This window comes from Mytilus californianus, unplaced genomic scaffold (genome assembly GCF_021869535.1).
Source record: "Mytilus californianus isolate M0D057914Y unplaced genomic scaffold, xbMytCali1.0.p SCAF_9, whole genome shotgun sequence".
NCBI lineage: Eukaryota > Metazoa > Mollusca > Bivalvia > Mytilida > Mytilidae > Mytilus > Mytilus californianus.
The window spans coordinates 35,190,945-35,218,003 of NW_026262745.1; the positions used below are offsets into that span (position 1 = coordinate 35,190,945).

Genomic DNA, 27,059 nt, shown 5'->3' on the forward strand with positions numbered 1-27,059 from the left:
ATGCTTATATCCAAAATGCCAAATTACGGAGTCAAATAACATCGATAGAACAGATCAGTAAAGGAAATCCCTGAAGAAAGATGGAACGTCTCTAATCCACTTACAACATATTGAATGTTGATTTATTCTAATAAAAGTTATATGTCTAGTCTCATACATGTTATTTTATTTTGTATTCTTTCAATAAAGATTATAAACACATTTTGTTTTAGTTTATTTGCGTACCGACGTTTCCTTTACCTGGGATACGAAAATAAAACAAATTATTCTAAAAATAGATTTTGTTTCTATGACCCGTATGTACAATGTACATTGTTACGCTTTGATTAAAATAAACTGTTTAACAGTACTACACAGTTTATAATCATTTTAACAATAGATGTGTAATGAACTGCTTTTGATATGCAGTATTTACAGCTTGCACAGTGAAGTAACACTGTTTATTTTACCTCGTTAGTTTCGTATATGCAAAGCAGTAATGGGGCCCTGTGCGGGTTATTTGCTGGACACAAGTGTTGAAAGTGAGAAAATATAATAATTAGAAGTAAATACTCTTTTCATAAAATATTAAAAATAAATGATTGATGTATGAAATTCTTTAACCATATATAAATGGCCTGTAATATTTAACATAAATGCAGATCACCCCAAGGCCAAGCCCAATTACGAGAGTTCACATTGGATAATGACCGATCATTAGCAGGCGTTATTGTTTTTAAAATTCACCCCAAATGTAATCTATGGACAATGTTTGAAATCCAATCAATTATTAACACCTTTTGAAATAGAATGGTCAGTGTTTTTACAACAATTACCTGTTTGACATTTTTATGACCTCGAGGCTTAAAATAGAACATGGGAAACTTTACCTGTGTAGACATCGAGGTTTATTTTTATGGCCTATTTTTAAATCAAATTCCATCATATAAACACGAAAGAAACTGTTTTAAAACTTTATTTAAATAATACAAAAGTAAATATGAAATAATAACGAAAATAATGATGCATTCAAGAAAAATATACTCACCAAATTGCTGTTTCCAGTCAAAAATCTCATCAGTTTTAACTAAGCATATCTAGATCTAACTATGCTCTATAAAATAGAAAACAACAAAGTGGCTGTAACTAAGGAAGGTCGTCTTATGCAACCAACACGACTGTCGAGGAACATGCACGACAAAAGTTTCCAAATTCCAGCATCCAGAAGTGATTACAGGAAATACTCATTTTTCCCGAGAGCGATCAGGGATTGGAACGCTCTCCCTCCTGGGGTAGCATCAGCATCGTCAGTCGAGGCCTTTAAAGCCTCTCTGACAAAGCTGAACTAAATTATCAAATTGGGGGTGGGGGGAGGGGGGTCTGTATGCGCACCTAAGTCATGGCATAATAATCAGCTCGTTGATTGTGGCCATTATCAGGCAGAAGCAGAAGCAGATGGCGATTATTTTCTATGCAATAAACCGAAAGGCCACTTGTAGAGCTATGCATATAACCGGACAATTTAACATTAGATGAATGGGAAATGGTTTTGTGCAGGAGAAAACTATGCAATTAACCGAATTATGCTATTAAGCGGTATGCAATTAAGTGGAGTCGACTGTACATAATTCAGAATTATAGGAAGAATTGACTTCTCCTTTTGAAGCTGATAGAAAGAAGTGGTGAGACTTAAAATGAAGTGCTTGTTCTATTTCAGCACTATAATGTTCGAGTTTTACAATAATGTATCTTTTTACCACTTTAATTAATTCTCTTGTTTGCAGTACAGTACAATTTAAATTTAATGTTATGCCTGAGAAAACTGTTACAGTTTTTATTGAGTGTATTTAGATTATTTCCTTTAAATTTTAGATGGATTTTGAAGAAAAGGAGAAGAAAGTCCAAATAAAAATAGATGAACTGAAAGAAAATAAAACAAAGTTGGAGCAGAGTGAACATATAAAAAAAAATATGATGGTAAGATCAGTAGGAAGAAAATACTTGTACTAAAAGGGTGACATTGTTACTTTTCCTTGATATCTGAACAAAACTGACAAGATAAAAAAACAGCAATAACCAAGCTATTTCTTTAAATTTAGGCTTTTTTCCAATATATCTTTGGAATGTTTAATCAGTATTTTTTTCCCATGTGTATCCAAATTATATCCCTTTCCCTAACAAAAATCAGACGGACCAAGAAAATCTGATTTTGATTTCTTGATAAAACATAAATGTCATTATTTAAAAATTCTAATTAATAATAATTCTACTTGCTAATGGATATTGATGAAATTTTTCACATTAAGTTGGAAACAAAGAATATTAGGACTAAATTTCTGTTTTAGCCTTCAAAATAATGACAGCAGTGTGATATATTGATGGGAATGTCCTAATTATTCAGATATATTGCTGAAACAAAATCAGTAAGAAATATTTGTTTAGACTATTCACATATTTGGCTGAAACAAAATCAGTTAGTAATATTTGTTGAGACTACCGGTTCAGCTGATCTTTAGGATCCCTAAATGAGAAAATTTAATTTGGCATATAAATATTCAATGAATAAATTCGGAATGTATTGACTCACAAGCTGTAAAAATTTGTTTACTGACAATCATATTGACAAAAATAGTTTTGAGTATTCCTAATTCATAATTGACTTGAAAATTTTAGAGTAAATAAAAGGCGCACAGGGTAGATTGCAAAAAAGAAATGCTGATATTTTACAATGAAATCAAAGAACATTTGAAGAAGTTTTTTTTTCATACATATTTTTCTCTATTTATATCAATATCAATAACACACTGAATATAATTAATTTATTTTTATGACAGTATTTTTTTTAAATTGTTTTAAGCCCTTGTTTCTTTAAAAATACCTTGTGATGAAAATAACATAATTTTGTGAATACAAAGCATTGTATTGTAAAATAATATTCTGATCAAGGTTAACTACAGCTAACTATTAAGGTTGTCAACTTATCTTTAGCTTTAATGATAAGGTGAAATACTTTTATTATAATCAAAACAATGAGTTTATTTTACCATTATAAGATTCAAATTGAATTTCTAAGGTATCACTATAAGTTATATGCTTCATTTCTCTTGAAATATTTTGACATTTCTGGTATGGCCATTGCATGTGAGCAGTTTGTTTTGTTTTGAATTGTATTGTATTGATGAACATTCAATGAAAAATTGGGATTGATTTCTATTTAAAGTTTTGAATTGTTCTCCATTAGATGACACATGTTGTACAGAGTCATCTGTACAGAGAACATACAGACTACCATCTTGTAGTGTAGTTATTGAACATGGTGTTGATGGTAATGTTAATGTTTGTATCTTGCCATCAGTAAAGCTGTACCAGTATATGTTGTTGTATTCAGCTAGCCCGCATATTCTGTAGAATATTCTGTGACCAGAAGTGTGTATCATGTCTGGTATGCAGTCTGTTTCTATTGTCTCTATTGTCTTTTCTTTCTGATGATCAACAATTAGTAGTCCACTGAAACCACCTACTACTAACTTGTTGTTTATCATTGAAATGCCACAATAAAACATCATGCCAGGTACTGATATGGATTTAAGTTTTTCTTTTTGGTTTATATCATACATCTGTATACATTGACATGTGATGGTTTTATAAACTGCCACAGCCACTGTTGAGTTGTTGACAGCTGCAACATAAAATGGTCTATCCTCCACTGGTATAATGTCTTCCTGTGATCCATCTGTGTTACAGATCAGTAGTCTGCACTCACAGATGTCACATATCACCAGTCTACCATCATCCATCATTACTACATCTGGGATAGTTCCTCTCATGCTTCCATCCAGTTCTAAACTCAGATCAATTTGATGACGTAGATAAAAGATATTTTGTCCAAGTTTGTATGGAATTCTTTTTCTTTCATCCATGCCTATGAAATGAAGGAATAAACTTTTACAAAAAATTATCACATCAGGAGATTTGTTGTATCCACTACACACAGTAATGACATTTAAGTTGAAATCGGTAGATTATTTTTAATTCCTTCGTGTCAGTGATGTACTGTAAATCAGAATATTTTTGTGTTTTTTTACATCAACATTTGTGGTTTAATTTTGATGTATCAAATTTTGGCATTGAGTTGATATAGATATCAATTCTTGCTGATTGGAATTTGTTGTTCAATTCAGTGTGGTGGCTGACTAGTATAATTGCAAAATAAAAATGTGTTGATGGCATTGAGACAAATGGTAGTCTCAGAGCAGCTCACACAAAATATGATAAAACAAAATTAATAAGAATAATAAGTAGAAATAAATAATCTAAAAAATTTAAGTTGATACAGTTATTGCAATATAATGACCTTAGAAGTGAGGGTAGATTAACTGAAGTTTACATTTTATTAGTTTATAATTTGTTACAATAATCAACTGATCTTGTAACCTGGATTAAAATTGAATATCATTTGGTGTATACCCCATTGGATTATATATTTAGTGTAATTGCCTTTTCCAGTAAAATTAAATCGTATATCATTACACAATGTTTTAATCATGATTACTGAACACTTACATGTATCTATTTGGTAAATATTTTATTAATTTGTTGTGTTTTAGTTTGACATTTTCATCTAAATCACCCAACAAACCAAAATGTGAGTACAGCCAAAATTCCCAGTTTATCGTATCTATCAATACGTTGAGGATTTGGACAAAATCAAATTTTCAAGTATGATAATGTTTGTTGTGAATATTTACGGTAAACATGCTGACCTTGTTCATTCAACTTTTTCTTGCAGTACTGACATATTGCTTCATTTCTGTTGTAACTCAATAACTCCTGTAGAATAGTAAATTATAAACATCAGGAAAAGTTTAGTATACTTGTTAGAAATACATGGAAATCAGATTTTTGCTCAGAAGAAGACAATAAGTTGCATAGTTGATAATACTTTATAAAGTCTTGTGGACGTATTACATGTTACTGTGCTTATTCAGTAGGCTTTTGGGTATCACAATAGCAATGGCTCAAACAATTTACCAAATTGCAGTTTGAATTCTTCTCCAACAAACTGATCAACTGGTAAAATATTTTAACTAATTGCTTCAGTGAAAGGTTGTTAGTTTGAAGTGAGTGCAGTGAAATAAAAAGTATTTACATCCCATCCAACTCCAGTTAGTTGTTGTCTATGTCAAGAAATTCAAACAAAATAATGACATACTATAATATGAGTCACTGGCTTAAAAAGGTATAACTTTGACATGAAAGCTTCTATCGTAAATAAATTTTATAAATATTTAGTTCAAAACATTGCTTTGTAGGGCAATAATTTATAGCTTTGTTTTCTAAGAGGAAGTTATTGTGTAATTGTGATTTGGATAATATTTTCTATAAGAATTACTGATCTGCTTGCATTAAACGGAAATAATTTTATTCAGTCATTGTATATTAAAAATTTAATCAGATACCAGGCTTACGATTTTGCATACAAAAATTTCATCAATACGACTCGATCAAAAAAATTTGAAATGCCAAATTACAAAAATGAATTAGTACGAAGTTGAAGAGCATTGAGGAAACAAAATTCCAAAAGGTTTTGCCAAATACTGCTTATAAGTAATCTAATCCTCGGTGTTAGAAAATCATTAGTATTTTGAACAATTCAAAGTTTTGCAAAACAGTTAATCTATAATTTTGACCTTATCAATGAAAATTCATGTCCACACAGAATTGCTGACTACTGGACTGGTAATACCCTCTTAATTTACAGAGACATCTGTATGATTTATAGAACTTTGAAGTGTCCCATAAAATGTTTTCAACAGGTTTTCTTTCTAAATTTTAATCATCTTAAAAATAAATTTCAGTGTTCTTTTTAGAACAGAGGATGATAGTTTAATAATCATGGAAATATCATGGAAATAATGTTACAAACAAATTACTTATAAAATGAAGAAAGTTGATAGTTGACAGAACAAAATTTTGCTGAATTTGCAGTAATGTAAATAAAGACAACCGCTGTTCAAAAGTCATAAATCAATTGAGAGAAAACAAATCCGGGTTACAAACTTACAAATTATTTTCCTTTAATATTAGCAGATAAGTAATTGCATTAGAAAAAAATATGCAAATTACAATTGCGCATTAACTTGCTGTTAGAAAACAAAGCTATAAATTATTGACCTGCAGAATAATGTTTTGAACTAATTATTTATAAAATTTATTTAAAATAGAAGTTTTCATGTCAAAGTTATACCTTTTTATACCAGTGACTCATATTATAGTAAGTCACATTTGATTGAATTTCATGACATACATGGGTAGTAAAGTCGTCATATCGAGGAGAGTTTTGTACAGTGATATTGTCATAGTTTGGTTAAGTTGATCGTGGTTTGGTTAAGTTACTTCCCAGAACGATTGCCTCAGTTCTTTTCATTTGAATCTATATTGCAAGTCAAACGATCTAATTTGAAATTGTTGTTTTTAAGAAATTAACCCAGGATAATCAAATATCGTGGTTAAGATCCAAATTAATACATATTTGTTTCACCTTAATATTGATAGTTTGTTCAGAGGTGCTTTTAAAAAAACGAAGTTACACAATTTTACAATTGACTAAGAAGAAAAAAAGGCCTATTTTACCAAATTTTGTGGGTGTAATCGGCAAACCGTACATTTATAAATAAATGTGGATAGTGTCATAACATTTGGTTGAGGCTAACTTAAGAAGAGAACAGAAACTAAAAATTCAGCAATTTTTCTATTTGTAAACATGCATAACTCTAGAACGGTTGTGTATAAGTTTTATAACATTTGTTTGAGACAAACTTAAAAATTCAGCAATTTTTATGTTTATAAAGGGACATAACTCAAGAATGGTAAAAGTGTCGTCACCAAATTTCGTACTTAATCTGTATAATGTAGTAATAAGCATTGTGTATAAGTTTCATAACATTTGGTTGAGGCAAACTAAAGTTAGAAAACGGAAACAAAAAATTTGTACTTGATCTTAGTTTTGTGGTAATGAATATTGTGTATAGGTTTCATAATGTTTGGTTGGGGCAAACTTAAGTTACAGAATGGAAACTAAAAATTTTGCAATCTTTCGATTTATAAAGGGGCATAACTCAATAATGGTTAAAGTGACACTACCCAAATTCAACTTGATCTGTGTTTTATCAGTGGAAGTCAAAATTAAACATTGCATTGTATAAGAGAACGGAAACTAAAAATTTTGCAATTTTTCCATTTATAAAGGGGCATAACTCTAGAACAGTTAAAATGACGCCACCAAAATTCAAACTTGATCTGTGTTTTGTGGTAATAAGCATTGTGTGTAAGTTTCATAACATTTGGTTGAGGCAAACTCAAAATAGAGAATGGAAACCAATTTTGGGACGTACGTAATTTATATAGCCACTGCTCTTTTTAACTGGCATTCAATATAATAAATTACAAAAACAGAAAGCTTCTGTTTCACCTAGACTCTTTTTTCCATATATCCATGGTGGACCCTGCCTGAGATAATTACAGCAAGAGGCGTCACTAGTCAAATGATTAAAGACCTCTACTTAGAGTTGCAAAACTTTGCAGGTAGTAAAAAATAATCCTGGTTCTACATTTTTTCTATCAAATTATACATCTGTTTTTATTTGAAACAGATTATGTCTATGTCTTTGATGAATAAAATGAGATTTCGGGGGAAGGGGGGGGGGGTGGGGTGGTTATACGCCCATGATACAGTAACCCAACTACAAAACTAACCAAACAACATTGAGAGGGCACCATATAGTCTTCAACCCTCCACGGAACAAAGTGTTAACATGGAACAACAGTTAAAACTTATTTTTAGCTCACCGGGGCCCAAAAGGCCCCCATCACTTGGCGTCCTTCGTCGTTGTAAACTATTTTATGAATCTTCTCCTCTGAAACTACTGGGTCAAATACCTTCAAACTTTAACTAAATGTTCCTTAGGGTATATAGTTTAAAATTGTATCCGAAGTTTGATCCATCAACAAACATGGCGGCCATGGCTAAAAATAGAACAAAGGGGTCAAATGCAGTTTTTGGCTTATATCTCAAAAACTAAAGCATTTAGAGCAAATCTGACATAGTTTCCCAATATTATTGATGATAAAGATAAACTGTAAACAGCAAAAAGTTCAGCGAAGTTAGATCTACAAAAAAGTTTAATATGACCAAAATTGTCAATTGACCCCTTAAGGAGTTATTGCCCTTTAAAGACAATTTAACACAATTTGTTCAGCATGTTTGCTAACATTTAAAAATCTTCTCCTTTGAAACTACTGGGCCTAACACTTCTAAACTTTAACAGAATGTTTCTTAGGGTAACTGGTTTATAAATGTATCCGAAGTTTCGATCCATCAACAAACATGGTCGCCATGGCTAAAACTAGAACAAAGGGGTCAAATGAAGTTTTTGGCTTATATCTCAAAAACTAAAGCATTTAGAGCAAATCTGACATAGTTTCCCATTGTTGGGTTGCTGCCACTAAATTGGTAATTGTTGAATATTATTGATGATAAAGATAAACTGTAAACAGCAAAAATGTTCAGCAAAGTAAGATCTACAAAAAAGTTTAATATGACCAATATTGTCAATTGACCCCTTAAGGAGTTATTGCCCTTTAAAGACAATTTTACACAATTTGTTCAGCATGTTTGCTAACATTTAAAAATCTTCTCCTCTGAAACTACTGGGCCTAACACTTCTAAACTTTAACAGAATGTTTCTTAGGGTAACTGGTTTATAAATTGTATTCGAAGTTTTGATCCATTAACAAACATAGCCGCCATGGCTAAAAATAGAACATAAGGGTCAAATGCAGTTTTTGGCGTATATCTCAAGAACTATAGCAGTTAGAGTAAAAGTGAAAGGGAGTTAAAGTGATGAATAAGTCAAGATCTATCTGCTATGAAATTTTCAGACCAATTGGACCACCCATTTAGGGTAACTGCCCGAAATAGTTTATTTTTATGAAATTTTACTGTTTTTGGTTTTTTATCTCTAATATTATAGTAGATATCTAGAGAAAGTGTAAATGGCAAAAATGTCTATTACTTTTTCAAAAATCTTCTTCTCTGAAACTACTTTTCCAAATACTTAAAAACTTTAATTGAATGTTCCTTAGGGTATCTAGTTTATAAATTGTATCCGAAGTTTTGATCAATCAACAAACATGGCCACCATGGCTAAAAATAGAACAAAGGGGAAAAAAGCAGTTTTTGGCTTATATCTCAAAAACTATAGCAGTTAGAGCAAGAGTGAGCAGACGAGTTTGATAACCCATTGTTGGGTTACTGTTAGAAATAGTTTATTTTTAATAAATTTTACTGTTTTTGGTTATTATGCCCCATTTATGGGCATTATTTTTTTTCGGTCTGTGTGTCCTTTCGTTCGTCTGTCTGTCCCGCTTCAGGTTAAAGTTTTTGGTTAAAGTTTTTGGTCAAGGTAGTTTAAATTATACTCATATTTATGACAAATTACCTTTACTTTTACCTACGTTACCTGTAAAATGAATGCGCGCAAATGTAATGCGCTCTTGCTAGTAGGTATGGGTTTTATTAATTGTTGAAGGCCGTATGGTGACCTAACATTTACGCCATTTGGTCTCAGGTGGATATTTGTCTCATTGGAAATCATACCGCATCTACTTATTATATATTACTATGTGCTTTCTTAGGTCCTTTTGTATTCCGAATAAAACTACTTTTCAAGAAAATTGCTATTGAAATGCTTTAATATATTACCCTCGTGATCTCTTTATACATGCGTATTCTATAATTATGATAACTATATTGAAAATATCATAAATTTACTGTAGACGACTTATTTTCTTGAGCGATACATTTTCGCAAGTAGAAGATCAACGTTAATATGTGAAACTCAGATCTACTCGTATGGGAACAAAACCACAACATAATGAAATATCTACAGCATATTTCCTCAAAAGAGGATAGAATGTGTTAAACGTGAAAAAAAGAGTATCAGCGAAAATATTTTCTTAAACAGTATTTCAATAGTTGTACATAATGTCTGTTTATTTTGATTGTTACTCTTCCATCATACACGACAGGAATCACAGAACAGAACCATGTCAAACATGAACTAAACCATGACACTACTAAACCAAACCATGACACCAAATTTTCAGTAATCTTAAATTGTGTGCAAATGTAGCTCTTTTTGGAATAATTGACGGCAGGTTTATATCGTAACGAAATATGTGATGCAACAGACAGTAAACAAATCACTTTTCTTTATGCATAAGAAACGAATAACAACTTTTAAATTTTGACATATGCAAGCTTAATTCTGTGTCAAATTATTCACTATATAATACAAAGGAGTATGGCCACGAAGTGCCGATATTGGCCCTGTGAGGTGACAAAAAATAAAAGAGAAATAAGGTGAATCCTTTATAGCTTAAACATATCTAAGTATATCGTTATTTGTTATTATAGTATAAAATCATATTAATGTGACGTAATACCCGGAATCAAACCAGAACACTCAAAATGTCCAAATTCTTAAAGAATTTCACACTTCCTGGTTAAATTTCGCATTGGCCACAGGTCTCGACCAAAGTAATTTTACTCTTATTTTGATTGTTTGACACTTTGACTCAATTTGCAACAATATTTAGCGTGGTCGAGGCCAGTGGCCACATCGAAAATTTAACTTTTGCTAACAAGCAAATCCTGATTCAATGCCGCCATTTCCGAGGTACGATAGATTCTGTGAAGAAATAACTGTACCAAGAACTTGTACAATTGCTATAAATAGAATTAGTTCTATAATTTATTATTATTTTCGTATTTATAACAAACAAAATAGAAGAAAATGGAATGACAAGTCTTTGTTTTTAGCGAAGTTTCGTTTAACGCCGATCCGACGAGGTTTTTAAACACGGATACATACGTCCTCATAACTGTTTTTATTTAATTTAGAAAACAAGACAAATTGGTGGAAATAAAAATTATGACTTTGGAAATTATTTTAAAGTTCATTTCCACGTTATTTTGTAACAGTTAGCCCGGTCTGTGCCATGCAAACAAAAATATGACAGTTTTAAATTAGAGCCGTGGTTCCCCCTCCCCCCCCCCCCACGTAAAATTCTACATCCAACAGATCGATATCGGTGTCAACATAAAAATTTAATACAAATTTCCTTTTAGATACACACTACACACATTTAGTTTTTAAAGACGAAATCGTCGAAATGTAACCTCCGCGGAATGTAATCTCATGTTGACACTTTGATGAAGTGCTTTCTTTCACGTCCGCATTTTCTATCATGTATGGCATGCCAAGTTAACATTTCAAATAATTACTACGGATAGTGTAAATACATTACAGAACTATATACAATAACATACATAGAAAATAGTAGGACATAAGAAAAAAACCACGTGAGAATTTTGATATCATATTACACAGTGGTTAAATAAGCTTTACAATATTTCTTTGATTAAAATAAAAATTACGACGCAATGAGAGGGCATGGTGTATACTGTCCGTGACATTCAACCAGAACAAATATTTGTTTTCAATGAAAACTGAAATAAAGATGAAACAAAACTATCCGACAATCATATAGCTTGGTTAACTTCAAATAAATATCTGATAATCACGTAGGATAGCGTGCATAATTGGTCAGAATGCATACAAGGAGCAATTGTTTACTTGGTCCCTTTTTGGTGGTCTTTTTTAAATTTGAGTGAGACTATGTTACAAGCGACCAACAAAAATGGCTGCTTACTATGAATAAATTATCTATGCGATATCTTTATATTTCTGATTTTTTCGTTTCTTGCGGTGGCCCGAGGTTCGTGTTAAATCTGTAGTTACCTGTTTTTATATTTTTTATTGCTTTTTTTTTGTCGCCTCTATATGTTCATGGTGTTGTATGATTTTATTGTTCTTATGATTCTTTATTGCCACACACCCCCCCCCCTTTCCCCTTTTTGGAGAATTTTCTCGTATGCTCAATGACAACACATGCAATTTCTTGTTTCCTGTTTGACATAGATTCTGTAAATTGCTCTCCGTCATAAATGTGCATGAAGTATTTGCCACTGGACGTTCGTGAAACAACTATCAATCATATCTCCTCTACAGTACAATAATGACTTTAAACATAATTAAATACATGATTAAAGATTTTAAAATTATTTTAGAAGATATTTACGCGTCTATTATTTCATTTTTTTTGGGGAAAAAAAAGAATATCGAATATATAAAAAAAAAACACACCAAAAAGTGAAATAAATTACTACATGAGTTGTTTGTCTCATGATGATGGATGACTGTTTGACGTCTATCGGCAAGTTAGATGCATATTAGAGAACATGTTAATTTGCGCACATTGCCTCTAGACTCTGGTATCTAGGGTATACAAGACATAATCTGAACATCACACATGGAGTCCAGAATTGAGGAGCTTCTCTTGAAGATGCAGCATTTATCCCACATGCCATGGACGAAAGTGACAGTGAGCAGAGTGTAGTTGAAGAATAGAATATTAATTTTATCATTGTTAGGTAGCTGTCACATTGACGTTTATCTAAGTATTCCTCTTGCTCATCTTTTTGAAACCTATTTGTTTATATCGTACTTTTTGCAACTAAGCAAACTTTTTGGAAACTCTTAAAACATTTTTACAGGTTAATATAACATATCCATAAGAAATAGTTCACATTTCATTTCACTTTAAAGAAAACAAACATTGGAGAGTTGTCTCATTGTCAATCATACCATATCTCCTTTCTATATTATATAGACGAAAATAATTGATCTTGTATATTAATTATAGTTATAGATAATACATTACTTGAATGAACGCAGCTTACATACACTTATATCGTTACAATCAACGCCAAATAAAAAAAAAAGGATATTCATGGATTTCTATTAGTTTTAAAATGAATCTATGCACGTCATTCGGTATCTGGTTGAAAGTTGTCTTCTTCGCAATAATATCACATCTTTTTTTTCATACGGATTGAGGCATGAATCTGTTTAATTTGACCAAATGATGATAAAAATAATAACAAAGTCCGCTCGGACTTTTTTCGAGATAAGAATGATAGTTGTATGTGGAATACCGGAACACTTTAACCATGAGCAAGACTAGTTAAGATTACAAGATAAAAGCTAATTAAGAATAAATTGACAATTATGAAAACCTTAAAAAAGAATTTCAGTTTAAAACTTAAAGGGGCATTAGCTGTCAAATTCATGTTTACTGATTTGACACAAATTCTCACATTCGACTTATAACATACTTAAACGTATATCCAAATTAAAAAAAGTATAAAATAAACAATTTACGATGCATAGACTCGATAGTATGTATCAGCATTTCATGTGTATTTTAGTCTAGATGCCATCTAATTAATCACCGAGGCAACCTTCTGAAGAATGCCGACGGTCATCTTACCCGATATAAACATAAACAAAGATATAAATAGATAGCAAACTCGTGCAATTGGATTTTTCTAGGTCTGTTTGATTTGATATTATAGGTTAAATCAATATGTTAATAACGTTTTTACTTGTATAAGAATGAGTTTGTGTAGATCGAATCAGTCAACCAAAGGGTTTACCCTTGTTTCACTTCCAATGTTGACATTCTTTTTCTTTTAATACCTGAACACGCCTAGTTCGTGCGTAACCAATCTCTAGCTAAGGGGGTCAATTGAACTTCCCGTGAATACGGATTTAATGAGGTCAAATTATCCACTTGCAAGTGAATAATTCATTAGCGATGTTTCTTTGCTTATTTTGACAAAACTGAACCAAACTGGCTGCTATTTTTTTATAGTTTTGATGTTGTCTCCCTTACTTGCAGAGTGAGTGTATTTTTGAGCTCCGATAAATCTTCGATTTTCTGTTGTAAAACAGTCTTGGAGTCAAATTTTTTTTTGGATTTTCGTATGCATAGAGGATTTTGCTATGTATTTTCTGTGTTTATAGACTTTCTCAGTCAGGAGATAGTGAGATTCTATTGACATTTTATCTGTGCGACATCTGAATTCAACTCACCAGTTTTTCAAAATGGCCAATATACAAAGAACACTATCGGTTCATTTTTATACTCGTGGTTTTAAGGGGATAACACACGATGAAATAATAAAGGAACTTGAAAAACAAATAACATTAGAGAGTATTAAATCCATCCAATTGACTGAAAAAAGCTGTGTTGTTACTTTAAGCAACCTAGATGCTAAAGAAAGGTTAGTACAGTGTGATTTAACAATAAAAAATAGAAGCGTCAAATTTATTGATGTAGACAACACAATAACAAACATAACAATCAAAGACCTTCCATATGAACTAAATGACTGCTATCTAGCTACACAGATGCTTCAGTATGGCAATGTCGTCCCGGGTTCAGTAAAGCGGGGATATATTCGAGGAAAAAATATAGAAAATGGTTCAAGATACATTCAAATCATTAATTGTGTTCCGACAATACCAAACAAAACAACATTTGGGAGATATGATGTCCGAATGTTTGCCGACAATGGTCGTACAGAATGTATACATTGTAAACAAAGAAACCACCCTTCCTATGCTTGCAAAGATAAACCAGATCATAGTAAGCGCTGCTATAACTGTTCAGAAATTGGGCATTTTGCACGAGACTGTCTTAACGAATCAAAATGTTCCTTCTGTAAAAAAAACGGACATGTCCGTAATGACTGCGTTGACTTTAAACACCATACTATGATCAAGTCATATGGTAATTATGCTAGCGAAATTCTCGAAGGTAGAGAAGCTCAAGAAAACGACAAAAATGAAAGTCAGTCCACTGACCCCTTACAAGTGGCAACAAACCATCTACAAACACCTGATAACTACCACACCAAATCAAAAGGGACAAACGTAATGTTAGGAGCTTCAAATTGTTTGAGAGTGGGTCGATTTGAAGACAATTTAATCAATGCCTCTATAAATGGTGCTACCCTAGAAAAAATAGATCAGTGTTTGGGTGCGGCTTTTGAAAACCATCGTGTGAAAAGCAATGGTTCAAATGTAGGCAAGGTCATCATAAGCTTAGGTACTAATGACTTGAGTAAAAACAAACACGACAGTGATCAGGTGAATGTTTTTGCAACACAAGCTATAGTCAAAGTCAAACAAGCATTTCCGAATGCGGATATTGGTGTGTGTGGTATTATTCCGAGAAAAGGGAACAGTAACCATATTCACACAGTAAATGAAACAGCTACAAATGTGAATAAATTTTTGGAAAAATTGTGTCTCAAAGATGAAGTGCTGACCTATATAGATGTAGAACACATATTCACAAAAAATGGTAACGTGGTTAAGGCGCTTTATGAAAAAACAGATACCAGTGGAGTTCATATCACAATTGAAGGGGCTCAAACAATTCGAGTCAAACTACGTGAATTTCTTCACCCTAAGCTGTCACAAATCCAGCACACACCTCGTCCTGGTGACACCAAGCGCAAACTTAGTGACATATCGCTGACGCCAATGTCTGCAGAGAAAGAGAGTAAACAAAGTAAACAAGGTTCTCCGAATGAATATGAGTGATAATAGACAAACCGAAATTACTATCATATTTGTTACTTTTTAAGTAAAACTATAAAAACAAATCAATCTAAAAATGTTATTTGTACATATGTTTTATTTTACTGAATTGCATTCTTTGAATTATTATTATAGATTATTTTTCAATCTATTGTACTTCAAACTGAGTCGATGTATCTGTATTATTATATTTTTAGGTAGACAATTTGAAATGTGTTCAGTAATAGTGTATTGTTATGTGTGGTCAATGACTCGTAAAATTGAAAGTAAACATAAAACGGTAGCGTTGATCGTGAACTTTCAAATAAATCAACGAGGCATAGCGGTGTTAAAATGTAAATCAAATCGTGTACTCTAAAAAAAACTACTAAAGAATGTCGATCCAAATCATAACTTTGAATGTAAACGGCTTACGTGATAAAAAGAAACGTAATTTAGTTTTCAATTGGTTAGCAAACAAAAAATATGATTTAATTTGTCTACAAGAAACACATTGCACAGTAAATGATATAATACAGTGGCAAAATGAATGGAAGACAAATGGGGGCAATAAAAGTGTTTGGAATTGCGGAACCAGTGATTCTCGTGGTGTCTCTATTTTACAAACCAAAAGTTGTCCCGGCGAAGTTGTGTTTGATAATACTAACTCGCAAAACGGTCGAATAATAAAATGCAGCATCAAAACGGAAAGTGCGATTTATCATATATCTAATATATATGCCAACAATAGTGGCATCGAGAGGAAACGGCTTTTTGAATCATTTCATAAATTTTTTGGTAATTTTAAAGACGATAGTGTAGATCATTACAATATTTTGGTAGGGGATTTTAACTGTACTCTTGACAAAACAAATGATCGAAATCCTTCTCATTCTCGTGATGATATTGGTACAAAGAAATTACTTTTTTTATTGTCACAATATGATCTAACAGATATATGGAGGGACAGATATCCAAAAGACAAACGGTATACGTTTCAGAGAGGAAATTCTAAGTCTAGAATAGACTATATCTTTTGTGATAAAAGTCTTTCAAATAAAGTTCACAATGTTGGTATCTCGCATTGTCCTTTTAGCGATCATGATCTTGTGTCGTTCAAATTAAAACTTGACGAAATACAAAGAGGCCCGGGTACATGGATAATGAATATAAATACAATAAAAAGTGAAGAATTTAAAAATGCATTTGAAATTTGGTGGGAAACCTGGAAAAATGAAAAAAAATAGGTTCGAAAAAATTCAAGACTGGTGGGATGTAACAAAATCACAAATAAAAAAGTTAACAATGGAAGTAAGTAAAACCTTAAACAAAAATTCTCAAAAAAGTTATATTATTAACCTTGAACAGAAATTAGAAAAACTCAAATTAAATAGTATCACGTCTGGGGAGGTTGAAAATAAGATATCAGAAATAGAATCACTAATTAAAAACTACTATGAGAACAAATTAGAGGCGTCAAAAATAAGGGCGCGTGTAAAATGGGCGGAAGAAGGGGAAAAATCGTCAAGCTACTTTTTCAATCTCGAAAAGCAAAACGGAAAAAATAAATTATGGAGTCGAATAAAAACAGAAAATGGGCATTATAAATACAATATAGACGAAATACTAAATGAACAACTTAAATTTTACTCAAATTTATTTAGCTCCGAGGGATGGCATTTGGAAAGTGCTCAAGATTTAACAAGCCACATCGAAAACAAACTAAATGACGACGACAAACAATTACTAGACCGTGATATTACCGCGGAGGAAATAAAGAAAGTTCTAAAAATTATAAAAACAAATAAATCCCCAGGGGAGGACGGGATCATATCTGAATTTTATATAATATTTTGGAATATCGTACAAGAAGAATTTTGTACGTTATTGCAAGAAATATTTAATAAAAAAACATTGTCGGACTCACAATATAAAGGAGTCTTAACATTACTATTTAAGGGCGGGGAACGAGAAAATATACGAAACTGGCGCCCTCTTACACTACTGAATTGCGATTATAAAATTATAGCAAAAATACTAGCAGAAAGACTAAAAATAGTCCTTCCAATGCTTATTCATCCCGACCAAAAAGGGTTTGTAAAAGGCAGACATATAACGGAAGCGAATAGAATGATACAGGATATCATAAAATATATTGATGATGAAGATGAAGAGGGTATAATTGTCTTTTTAGACCAACAAAAGGCCTTTGATAGGATGGAATGGGGATGGCTAGACTTCGTTATGAAGGAATTTAATTTTGGAGACAATTTCCGTGGTTGGGTTCAAATGCTATTAAAACGTGCAAAGACGTGTATCAAAACAAATGGCTACGTCTCAAAATATTTTTCAATTTCTAGATCAGCCAGGCAGGGGTGTCCTATAGCCCCTTTTTTATATATATTACAGGCAGAGCCCTTGGCCTGTGCAATAAGGGCAGAAAAAGACATTCAAGGCATTATATTGCCTGGGGAAGAAAATGGGGAGCTACTAGAAACCAAATTGAATATGTTTGCAGACGACACACAATTATTTAATAAAAATGAAATTTCTGTTAGAAAATCTTTTGAAATATTAGACAAATATGAAAAGGCATCGGGTTCTAAAATTAATTACGAAAAGACTAAGGGAATAAATATTGGCGCAAATAAACACAAACGGCCTACTTTTCAAAAGATAAGCTGGACAACAGATAACATAAAAACACTAGGTATTCACCATGGTTATAACATTGATAATGACAAAATTTGGAAAACAATATTAGAAAAAGTACAAAATTGTGTACAAGTTTGGAAAAGTAGAAAATTGACATACACTGGAAAAGTCCTTATTGTTAAAAATTTAATTATTTCAGTGTGTGGTTATGAGTTAGAAATAAGAGGTATACCTGAAAAATACAAAAAAGATTTGAATAAGATAATATGGAATTTTATTTGGGATGGTAAAGTGAATCAAGTAGACCGTAAGGTTTGTTGTTTAGATGTTAAAAAGGGGGGCATGGGAATGGTAAATTTGGATAGTTGGATAGAAAGTAAATATATCAAATCGTTATATTCGATATTACACAAGCCATTATCTAGTTGGAATGCAATAGGTAAATTTTGGTTAAAAAAATACGATAAGAAATTTGCAGATGAACTTTTTTTGTGTAGATGTTCTGACCTTTCAGGTCTTGCGATCAAAAACCTACCACATTATTACAAAAGCGCTTTACAATCGTGGTCAAAATTGACAAGTATCACACAGGGTATCTTTAACGAAATGGAAGTAAAGAAACAGCGATTATTTGGAAACTCAAATATTTTATTTCAGGGCAAATCTTTATTTTATTCTTCTTTTTCAAAAAGTCAAATAAAAACTATTGATGATATATGGGACAATAATACCAAAGATTTTAAATCGTGCAATGAAATATATCAACAACTAATAGATAAACGTAATTGTATTTCGGAATACTTGCGAATTAAAAGTTCCATACCACAAACATTCGTGCAGATTTTAAAAAACAACGATGTTCAACGCACTTTAAAAAGCCACAAAATCAAAATGTCTGAAAACCTTGAATTTCTAAATCCAGATAATAAAATCATTAAAATCAAAGATTTGACATTAAAATATCTACAGTTAAACATAAACATAACTGAGACCCCTAAGTGTCAAACAAAATGGGAAAAATTGTATAGCGAGTATATAAATTGGGAAAAAATTTGGCTAAATCTCAGTAAAATGGATATTAATAGAAAAGTTAAAGAATTTCAATGGAAATGTATACACAGGATTATATATACCGAAAAGAGACTGCAAATAATGCATATGTCAAATGGAAAATGTCACTTATGTGATGAAAATAATAATATTGAAACACTCGAGCATTTATTTTATCAATGTAATAATGTTAAACCATTGATAGAAACAGTTGTCAGAAATTTACAACTTTGTAACCTAATAAATAACGAGACGCTCGTTGAAAAAGATATTTTAATAGGAATCTGTACAGATAATTCGAATAATATAATTGTTAATGCAATAATACTTTATTTTAAATGGGCTATTTGGAAAATACGTAATAAATGCAAATTCGATAAAATTAAACTGAATATGCAGTCTATACAAAGCCTGTTGAAATTGCAAATGAAAAACGAATTAAAACTACTCTTGCTACGCTCGGATATAAAGTATATATGCAGATCAAAAATTCAACTCTTTATCGAAAAAATATAAGAAGATATACTTAGTTCTACTGCTCTAAACTAAAGGTGTGTTCGATTCCATATATAATAATCTTGTTGTATTATAGAAAGAACGTAGTGAACAATAAGTTATTTTTACAGAAAGAAATATTTGTATTGTAATCGATATTTGAATCTATGTCTGTGCATATTATGTATATTAGTAAATTACCACATATATCATGCTTCTTAATACATTAGTACTTACCACATGTGCTTTATCCTTTTATAATCCATACTTATATATTACAGAATAATTTCAATTTTTGTTCAATCACATCAATAATTTCCAATTCAAATTTTCTCAATCAAATATATAGTTTTCAAGTTTAAATATTTAAAACACATGTTAGTCAGTGAACCGGATATACGATAGTGATTATGTATTACAGTGATGCTTAACAAGTAAAATCGATTGTATTGGTTATTTAAATATATGTATGTAAAACTATTGTAAGTTTAAATTCATTTGATTTTTTCCCTGGTCAAGTGAGGCTGTTAAAATACAGGGGCCCCTAAGTATGCGACCTGGGCTACTTAGGTATTTATATATCAGGAAATGATTGAATAAAAATATTTGTTATCGTTAAAAAAAAAAAAAAAAAAACTGGCTGCTAAAAGCGAATTATTATTTCACTATTTCACTTTCATTAATGTTTGAACAAATAAAATCTTTTTTTTTTTCTATATCTCGTAGCTAATGCCCCTTTAACGAGAATACGAATCATAAAATAATAAAAGTATTTGTTCTTTTAAAACGTAATTGATAGAAACATGCAAAAGTCGGATAGATTTAATTGAATATAGCTAAATCGCCAAATGAAATCGTCCACAATGCACAACTGAGAAACTGAGAAAGAGTATTCTGCCAGATTTTTGAGTTTTTTAAACTAGGAAGTGGCTATTTGCCGCCGTCGGCAAAATAGAAAATATGCTATTTTGTCGTCTTTGATTAAAATATTTTAATTAAAACAAGCAAAATAGCATATTTCGATAGCAATGACTATTTTGCCGCCGCCGGCAATATAGTGAATTTGTTATTTTGCCGGTTCTTTGTAAAGAGTGAATTTTATTATTTACTTGTGAACAATACTTCAAAAATGTGCATTCTCAACATAAAAGAATCAAATTATTATGCGACATATAGTTGAATAAGATAAATTTCACAATATTTGAGATATATATAATCGTTTAAAAATATTTATGAGTCCAAGTGAAAATATAAATTTATAAAAGAGTTGGCAAAATAGCATATTTTCAATTTTGGCAGCGCCGGCTAAATAGCCACTGCCTTTAAACTATCACTTTGTCTAGTAAAAAAGTTCTGGGAAATTATAAAAAGGATTCATTGAACCATTTTAAAGAATTATATTTCAATTTTTACAGATGACTACATATTTCATGGGCTTTAGGTACAATTAGAGATAGCAGTACTATGTACTGTGGTCAGTGACGTATGAATGGCAGTATTATATGAAACTATTGTTCATTCAAGTGTTTAATTCTGAATGTTGCTTTGCGAGTAAACATGTAATCCTCCGGAATGAGAATGATGTTTATGAGTGCACGTGTGGTTCTGGTGTCTGATGACTTTTGTACAATTATAATGTGTTCTATGATTATTGAAGTACATGTAATGCTATGTATTGTCTATACACAATGTTTATCTTTATCTGTGTTTTCATCTTTTACTTCTTTACTAGAAATTAACTTGTTTGTGTTTAAGTGAATCACGGTTTTCCTTCCATATACAAATAAGATGATGTGGTGTGATCAACTATCCTCATACTTTTTACGACTGTACTTCGCTCGCCAAGATATTTTACAGCTTTCAATCTGAATTCCTTCTTTCCAATAAAAAACATTCATTGCTTATGTTTTAAAATCCTTTATGACTTTTAATTTAATCTATGCTATAGAATTATGTTTGTTTACATAATCTCTGCAATTTCTATTTCGTGAATATCAATTCAGAAAACAAGTATTCGGGCCACTTATACAAAGTTTAATTGAAGCGCTTATGTGCAGCTTAAACCTTAATATTAGTAAGTTTCTGTTAATAGAGTTAAACAAAACAAAACAAAATATATTGATGAGATTCAAGAAATATTTTGTGCAAAAATTCTTGTGGTAAAATGATTATAAAGTTACTAGAACGTTAATGAAAACAATTTTAACATTACGCGCAAATGGCTAAAATATCATTGTACCTTGGTCTTTTCTGACGCCCTGGAAAATTATACAAACACACTTACAAGTCTAATGGTTATCGTTTTATGAACTACACTAGTTAGTGATCCTTCTGCAGTAATTCCGTCAATTTCTGAGACAGAGCCGTTTTTAACCCTTCGTGGCCCTACTCCTTTTAATGTATTAACATATTAGCTATAGCTTAAGATACTTACCAGCTTGAATTTATGTTCAGAAGTTCCTTTAGCAAAAAATCCAAATGTTTATATTGTGTCATTGTTTGTCAATAAAAACACTTAACACAATCATGTCAAACTTAACCAAACTATGACAAAATCACTGTACTAAACGCTCATCGATATGACGATGTTGCTACCCGTGACATAGACAACAACTAACTGGAGTTGGATGGGAAGTAAATACTTTTTATTTCACTGCACTCACTTCAAACTAACAACCTTTCACTGAAGCAATTAGTTAAAATATTTTACCAGTTGATCAGTTTGTTGGAGAAGAATTCAAACTGCAATTTGGTAAATTGTTTGAGCCATTGCTATTGTGATACCCCAAAGACTATTGAATAAGCACAGTAATCATCTTTAAAGTATGAGTGTATCTTTACCTGGGGATGAGAAAAAGCAGAAGAGTCTACACACTTAGATTGGTACTTGTTTTCTGCTTTACCTGCTTAATCCTTTTAATATGAAACAATTAGTTACTACTCACAGATTAGAATTATGGGTCAATAAAGAAAGATAATTCCAAGTTACAATATATGGCAGAAAATTCTAGAACTTTTTACTCTTTTCATTGTATTTGTTTTACATCTGGTCCCTTTTACATTTATTGAAACAATAACTGTGGTACTCGCTACTCTGTTTTAAAATAACAAGCTTTTTAAAAGACTGTTATAAATTGGTAGTATATGAATAAAAAAGCTAAAAAAGCAGAAAAAAATGAAGGGTCCATACTATGTGCTTGTTTTCGAGATATAAGCCATTGAAAATTTGGCGGGAAATAATTCTCTCTAGATTTTCCATATATTTAACATTGGCACCTTTTTTCTTTCAAAAACAATGAAAAAATAACAAGGATTTTATAAGATTTTCAAATATGGCTTTTTAAACTATATGTAATAAATTTATGAAAAGAAAAGTAGGGGTTAGCAGGCAAAATTTTTAATTTGCACTGCATGGATAAAACCAGAGGATTCCAAATATCTGGCAAAAAAATCAAAAACAAAAGGAGCGAACATCCTTAATTCTAAAAATCACAAAGTATTAAATTTTACAGGTGTCCTATAATCAGAATCATATTTGATTATACACCAAATCCAAGAATTTATATATCCAAAGTATATGTTTGTCATGGAAATATTTCAAAAAGGCTAAAATATATTGACAAACAATCTATTGAAATAGGTAGATATCTTGTTTACTGTAATTTCAGAAATTAATTAATGTATTGATTATTGCAAAACGCTGATTACTGGTAAAAAAGGCAAGATCTAATTAATGTTATGTCAAAAATTATGTGAAGGAAATCACTACTGAAATTGTGAGTGGCAGTGCAAGTTTTTATTATTGCAAACCATATACTGTTGCATTTTTCACATTGATAAAAATATCGCAATAATTTCTGAATTTACAGTTTTAACAATGGAATTACCTGAATTGAACTATCAATTCCCTGTACAGTTGAACTAATTCCTTGAATTGAAGTGTCCATCTGTAAAAAGTATGGGATAAAATCTATAAAGCTCTCAACTAAGACAAGTTGTGAAAGCTAAAATCAAATTGGTTACTATTCCATAATAGTCCTCAATGTGAGGACACAATTATGATTTGTAAACAAAATATCTTTCTGTTACGATAATTCAAAATGTTGCTTTTTGAAATATTTGACTGATCTAACCCATTTATAAAGTTTCTAAGTGCAGAGAACATAAGAACATGGATTTATTAAATGTTTTCATAGAACTGAATTAACAGGGAATTTCATGGTTTGAAAATAAAGATTGTTTACTCCAAGAAAATGCATCTCAAAAGAGTTGTCCATGTGGGCTAAATTGCATGAAATTTAAATCACTTTGTTTCTCATAAATTGAACTACATTTGTGAAATTGTCTCAGATTTGAAACAAGCAATCATAAACATGATAAATATCAAAAAGATATTCAGGAAAATTTTACTATACCACCTACTGAAATAAATTGGACATATTGATACAAAATTGTTTTGTCTAACTATACAGAATTATTCAGCATCTGTTTCTTTGTTTATTAAGATAAATACTATTTCCTTATTTGTTATATTCAATGGCAGATGCAAAAAAAAACTCCCATATTCATTAAACAACTGACCTTCAGGAAGTAACTGACAAACTTCATCACAAGTTGATTTATTCCCTCTTGCAGAATTTAAAGGATTTTGGATAATTTCACTGCATATGCCATTGAATATCACAAATAAATGAAAAATACTGTAAATTCAGAAATTAATGCGAGGTTTTTATTAATGCGAATAATGCGACTGAAAGAGTATCGCATTAATAAGAACTCGCATTCTTATATCTGATACATATAACTGTATGTACATTTTTCTGAAATCTCAATAATTAATCTTGCATTTAAGTCCTTTCAACAAAGTTCGCAATAATAAATGCACGCAATAATTTCTGAATTTACAGTAATGTTTTGCTATTCGATTTTTTTTTTTTTTTTTTTTAACACAATATTATGGTGTATATCAGATTATATTTATAAGGTTTAAAGGTAATGCATTTATGATAAAATGGTCCAATTATTGAATTTTAAAATTTTGTTTGCCAAAAAAAAAAATTGCTAACCTCATTTAGTTTCTTGTGAATATTCAAAAGATCTATACTGTATTTGCTACACAGTCCTTCATCAAGTGGTCTGTTCTCTATCCTAATGAGGTCATTTTGTTTATTTGAATCTAGCTGTAGGACGAAACTAGTCAGGTCTGTCCACAGGCTTTTATATTCTGTCTCAGTTATTTTACCCTCCGTGTTGTGGCTGAGATAATCATTCTTGTAGCGACGTAAGATGCGTATAGCATTTTCTTCAGTTGATCCAAGATTACAGCAGTTCAGTAATATCAAACCTGCCAAAGTTATATCAAGCGCATTTAGCTGAACTGGGTTTGCTGTGAACTTGCAATGGCAGTTGTGGCCATGTTGTCCTGGATTCTCAGTGTACAGCAGATTCCATTGACAGTATATCAGAGGGAGTTTAGAACTGTTGATACAGTTGGGTTTGTTCTTACAGCAGGTAGCATTTCGGTGTCGTAAGTGAAACAGTATGTGTATTACTGGTTGTGTGTTTAGAAAGTCTTGAAAAGACCCTAGACCTCTACTTGTGTAGTCATTTTCAAGTTTGGTTCTAAACAATGGTTGAACAATTTCCAAAATAACTGATCCTACAATAAAGTAGCGTCGACGATCTTCAACATCCATCCTGCAAGTAAAAAAATAATAAGTGTATATGAATTATCTCTTTTTATATATCTTTTTGAGAAAGGATAAATTTAAAAAATGTTCTCACCAGTTTTTCATTGGACGTGTTCTTGTACAATGTGTAATGGATTTCATGATGAATAAATTGTGTATACATCTTCATGAACTTACAGGGTGTATTTTTGTCAGCTAATAAAAGAAATCTGTTATGGTGTACCAATGAAATGGGGCTTTGTCTTCTAGGATGTGAGTCCTGCATCATTTCAATGTTGTGGTTAAAAGTTTATTTTTATTTACCATAAATGTGTGAATCAATTTGAAAATTAGTAATAACTCCTCCAAGATAGAGGTGTTGATTGTGATGCGAAATTTTTATACATATGCCAAAATAAAGTTTGAATTTTTATGAGATAAGATAATAAGATAATTTTATATATTATTAAAGTGTCACCATCCATTACAGTATCTATATATATAGAGAGAGACAAAGTCATAAGAACCTAACATTTAGTAAAAGAATGCCAGCTGAAAACAACTTATGAGACTATCATTAAAAAAGACATCTTATACATACATATAAAGACAACTTTTTTTACATGTATGTAAGTTTTTATACATATATATAATTTCTAGATAACTACATGTCTTCGTCAGTAAAACATAAAATAAAGGGAACAAGCTAAAAGACGAACCATATTCTCATTACAGATAAGATAGCAGAGTTTTCCAATATCTTATAAATAATCAAAATCAACATTTAAAAGACAGGCTTTGGATTACAATTCATGTCTGATATCAGAGTAAAAACAACAATTAACAAGAAAGTGTTTCTCATTTTCAAATTGTCAACTATCACAAAGAGTACACAAATGATCTTGAAGAGGCTCTGGTGGTCTAGCATATTGACCTGTTTAAACTTTAAGTTGTAATGAACCATCTCTTAATAGTGACAAAATACATTTAGGGGTTCAATAAACATGAAAATGTGATAGTGTTAGTGGGGCATGGTTCCTATAGTGTAATTAGTAATGTTCAATTGAACATAAATTTGTTTCAATTTTACCTGCAGTTATCATTGATGGATAATTGGGGGAAAAATGGATTTGTCATAGATGCCTTTCATGCCAAAAGCGAAAGTAGAACAAAATTAGAAGGGTAATTTGTTGTTGGTAAAGATTAAATTTTATTGTTCAAAATTAATTCAATGTTATAATGTCACACATCATTTACCTTTTAAATTAAATTATCTCATATTTTTTTTTCAACTTAAGCTAGCATCATTCTCTCCTTGTTAGAAGCCATTGATTGGAAATACCCTTTGCTATATGTAGTAACAATCACATGATATTGGAGTTCAGGTAAATTTAAATACCAAGTTGGAATAGACCTGGTATTGAACTATCATTTCTTAATATTGAGCTGAACTTTTATAAGGATTTAAAAGATAATGAAATTTAATCAAAGGGAAATCTTGGGTTTATGTTTATTTAAAACAGTTTGTTTAAGTAGATGTCAATAAAATTTATATTTAATGCTTTTCTTAAAAATAAGAATTAAAAGGTCCCTGAACATGCTGAAGAAAATTTTAAATGTGATATCCCGAAATCATGTTTAAATCTTCTATTGTTAA

At 31.0% G+C, this 27,059-nt stretch overlaps 2 protein-coding genes across 2 annotated transcripts in view; one reads left to right on the top strand and one right to left on the bottom strand.

The window, feature by feature from the left end:
- The window catches only part of LOC127715627 (DNA repair protein RAD50-like), a 93,183-nt gene that overhangs the window by 27,868 nt on the left and 38,256 nt on the right, over positions 1-27,059 (top strand). Inside the window, exon 16 of the mRNA XM_052221731.1 lies at positions 1,852-1,956. Coding sequence (XP_052077691.1) covers positions 1,852-1,956 — 105 coding nt within the window. The remainder of the gene's footprint in view (positions 1-1,851; positions 1,957-27,059) is intronic.
- LOC127715643 (uncharacterized) lies at positions 2,000-26,763 on the bottom strand. Its single transcript, XM_052221768.1, has 5 exons — positions 26,660-26,763; positions 24,800-25,430; positions 23,621-23,680; positions 4,743-4,809; positions 2,000-3,901 (listed from the first exon to the last, which is right to left on the bottom strand). Exons 2-5 carry the CDS (start codon positions 25,427-25,429, stop codon positions 3,075-3,077), a joined length of 1,584 nt encoding a protein of 527 aa, XP_052077728.1. The 5' UTR covers position 25,430; positions 26,660-26,763; the 3' UTR covers positions 2,000-3,074.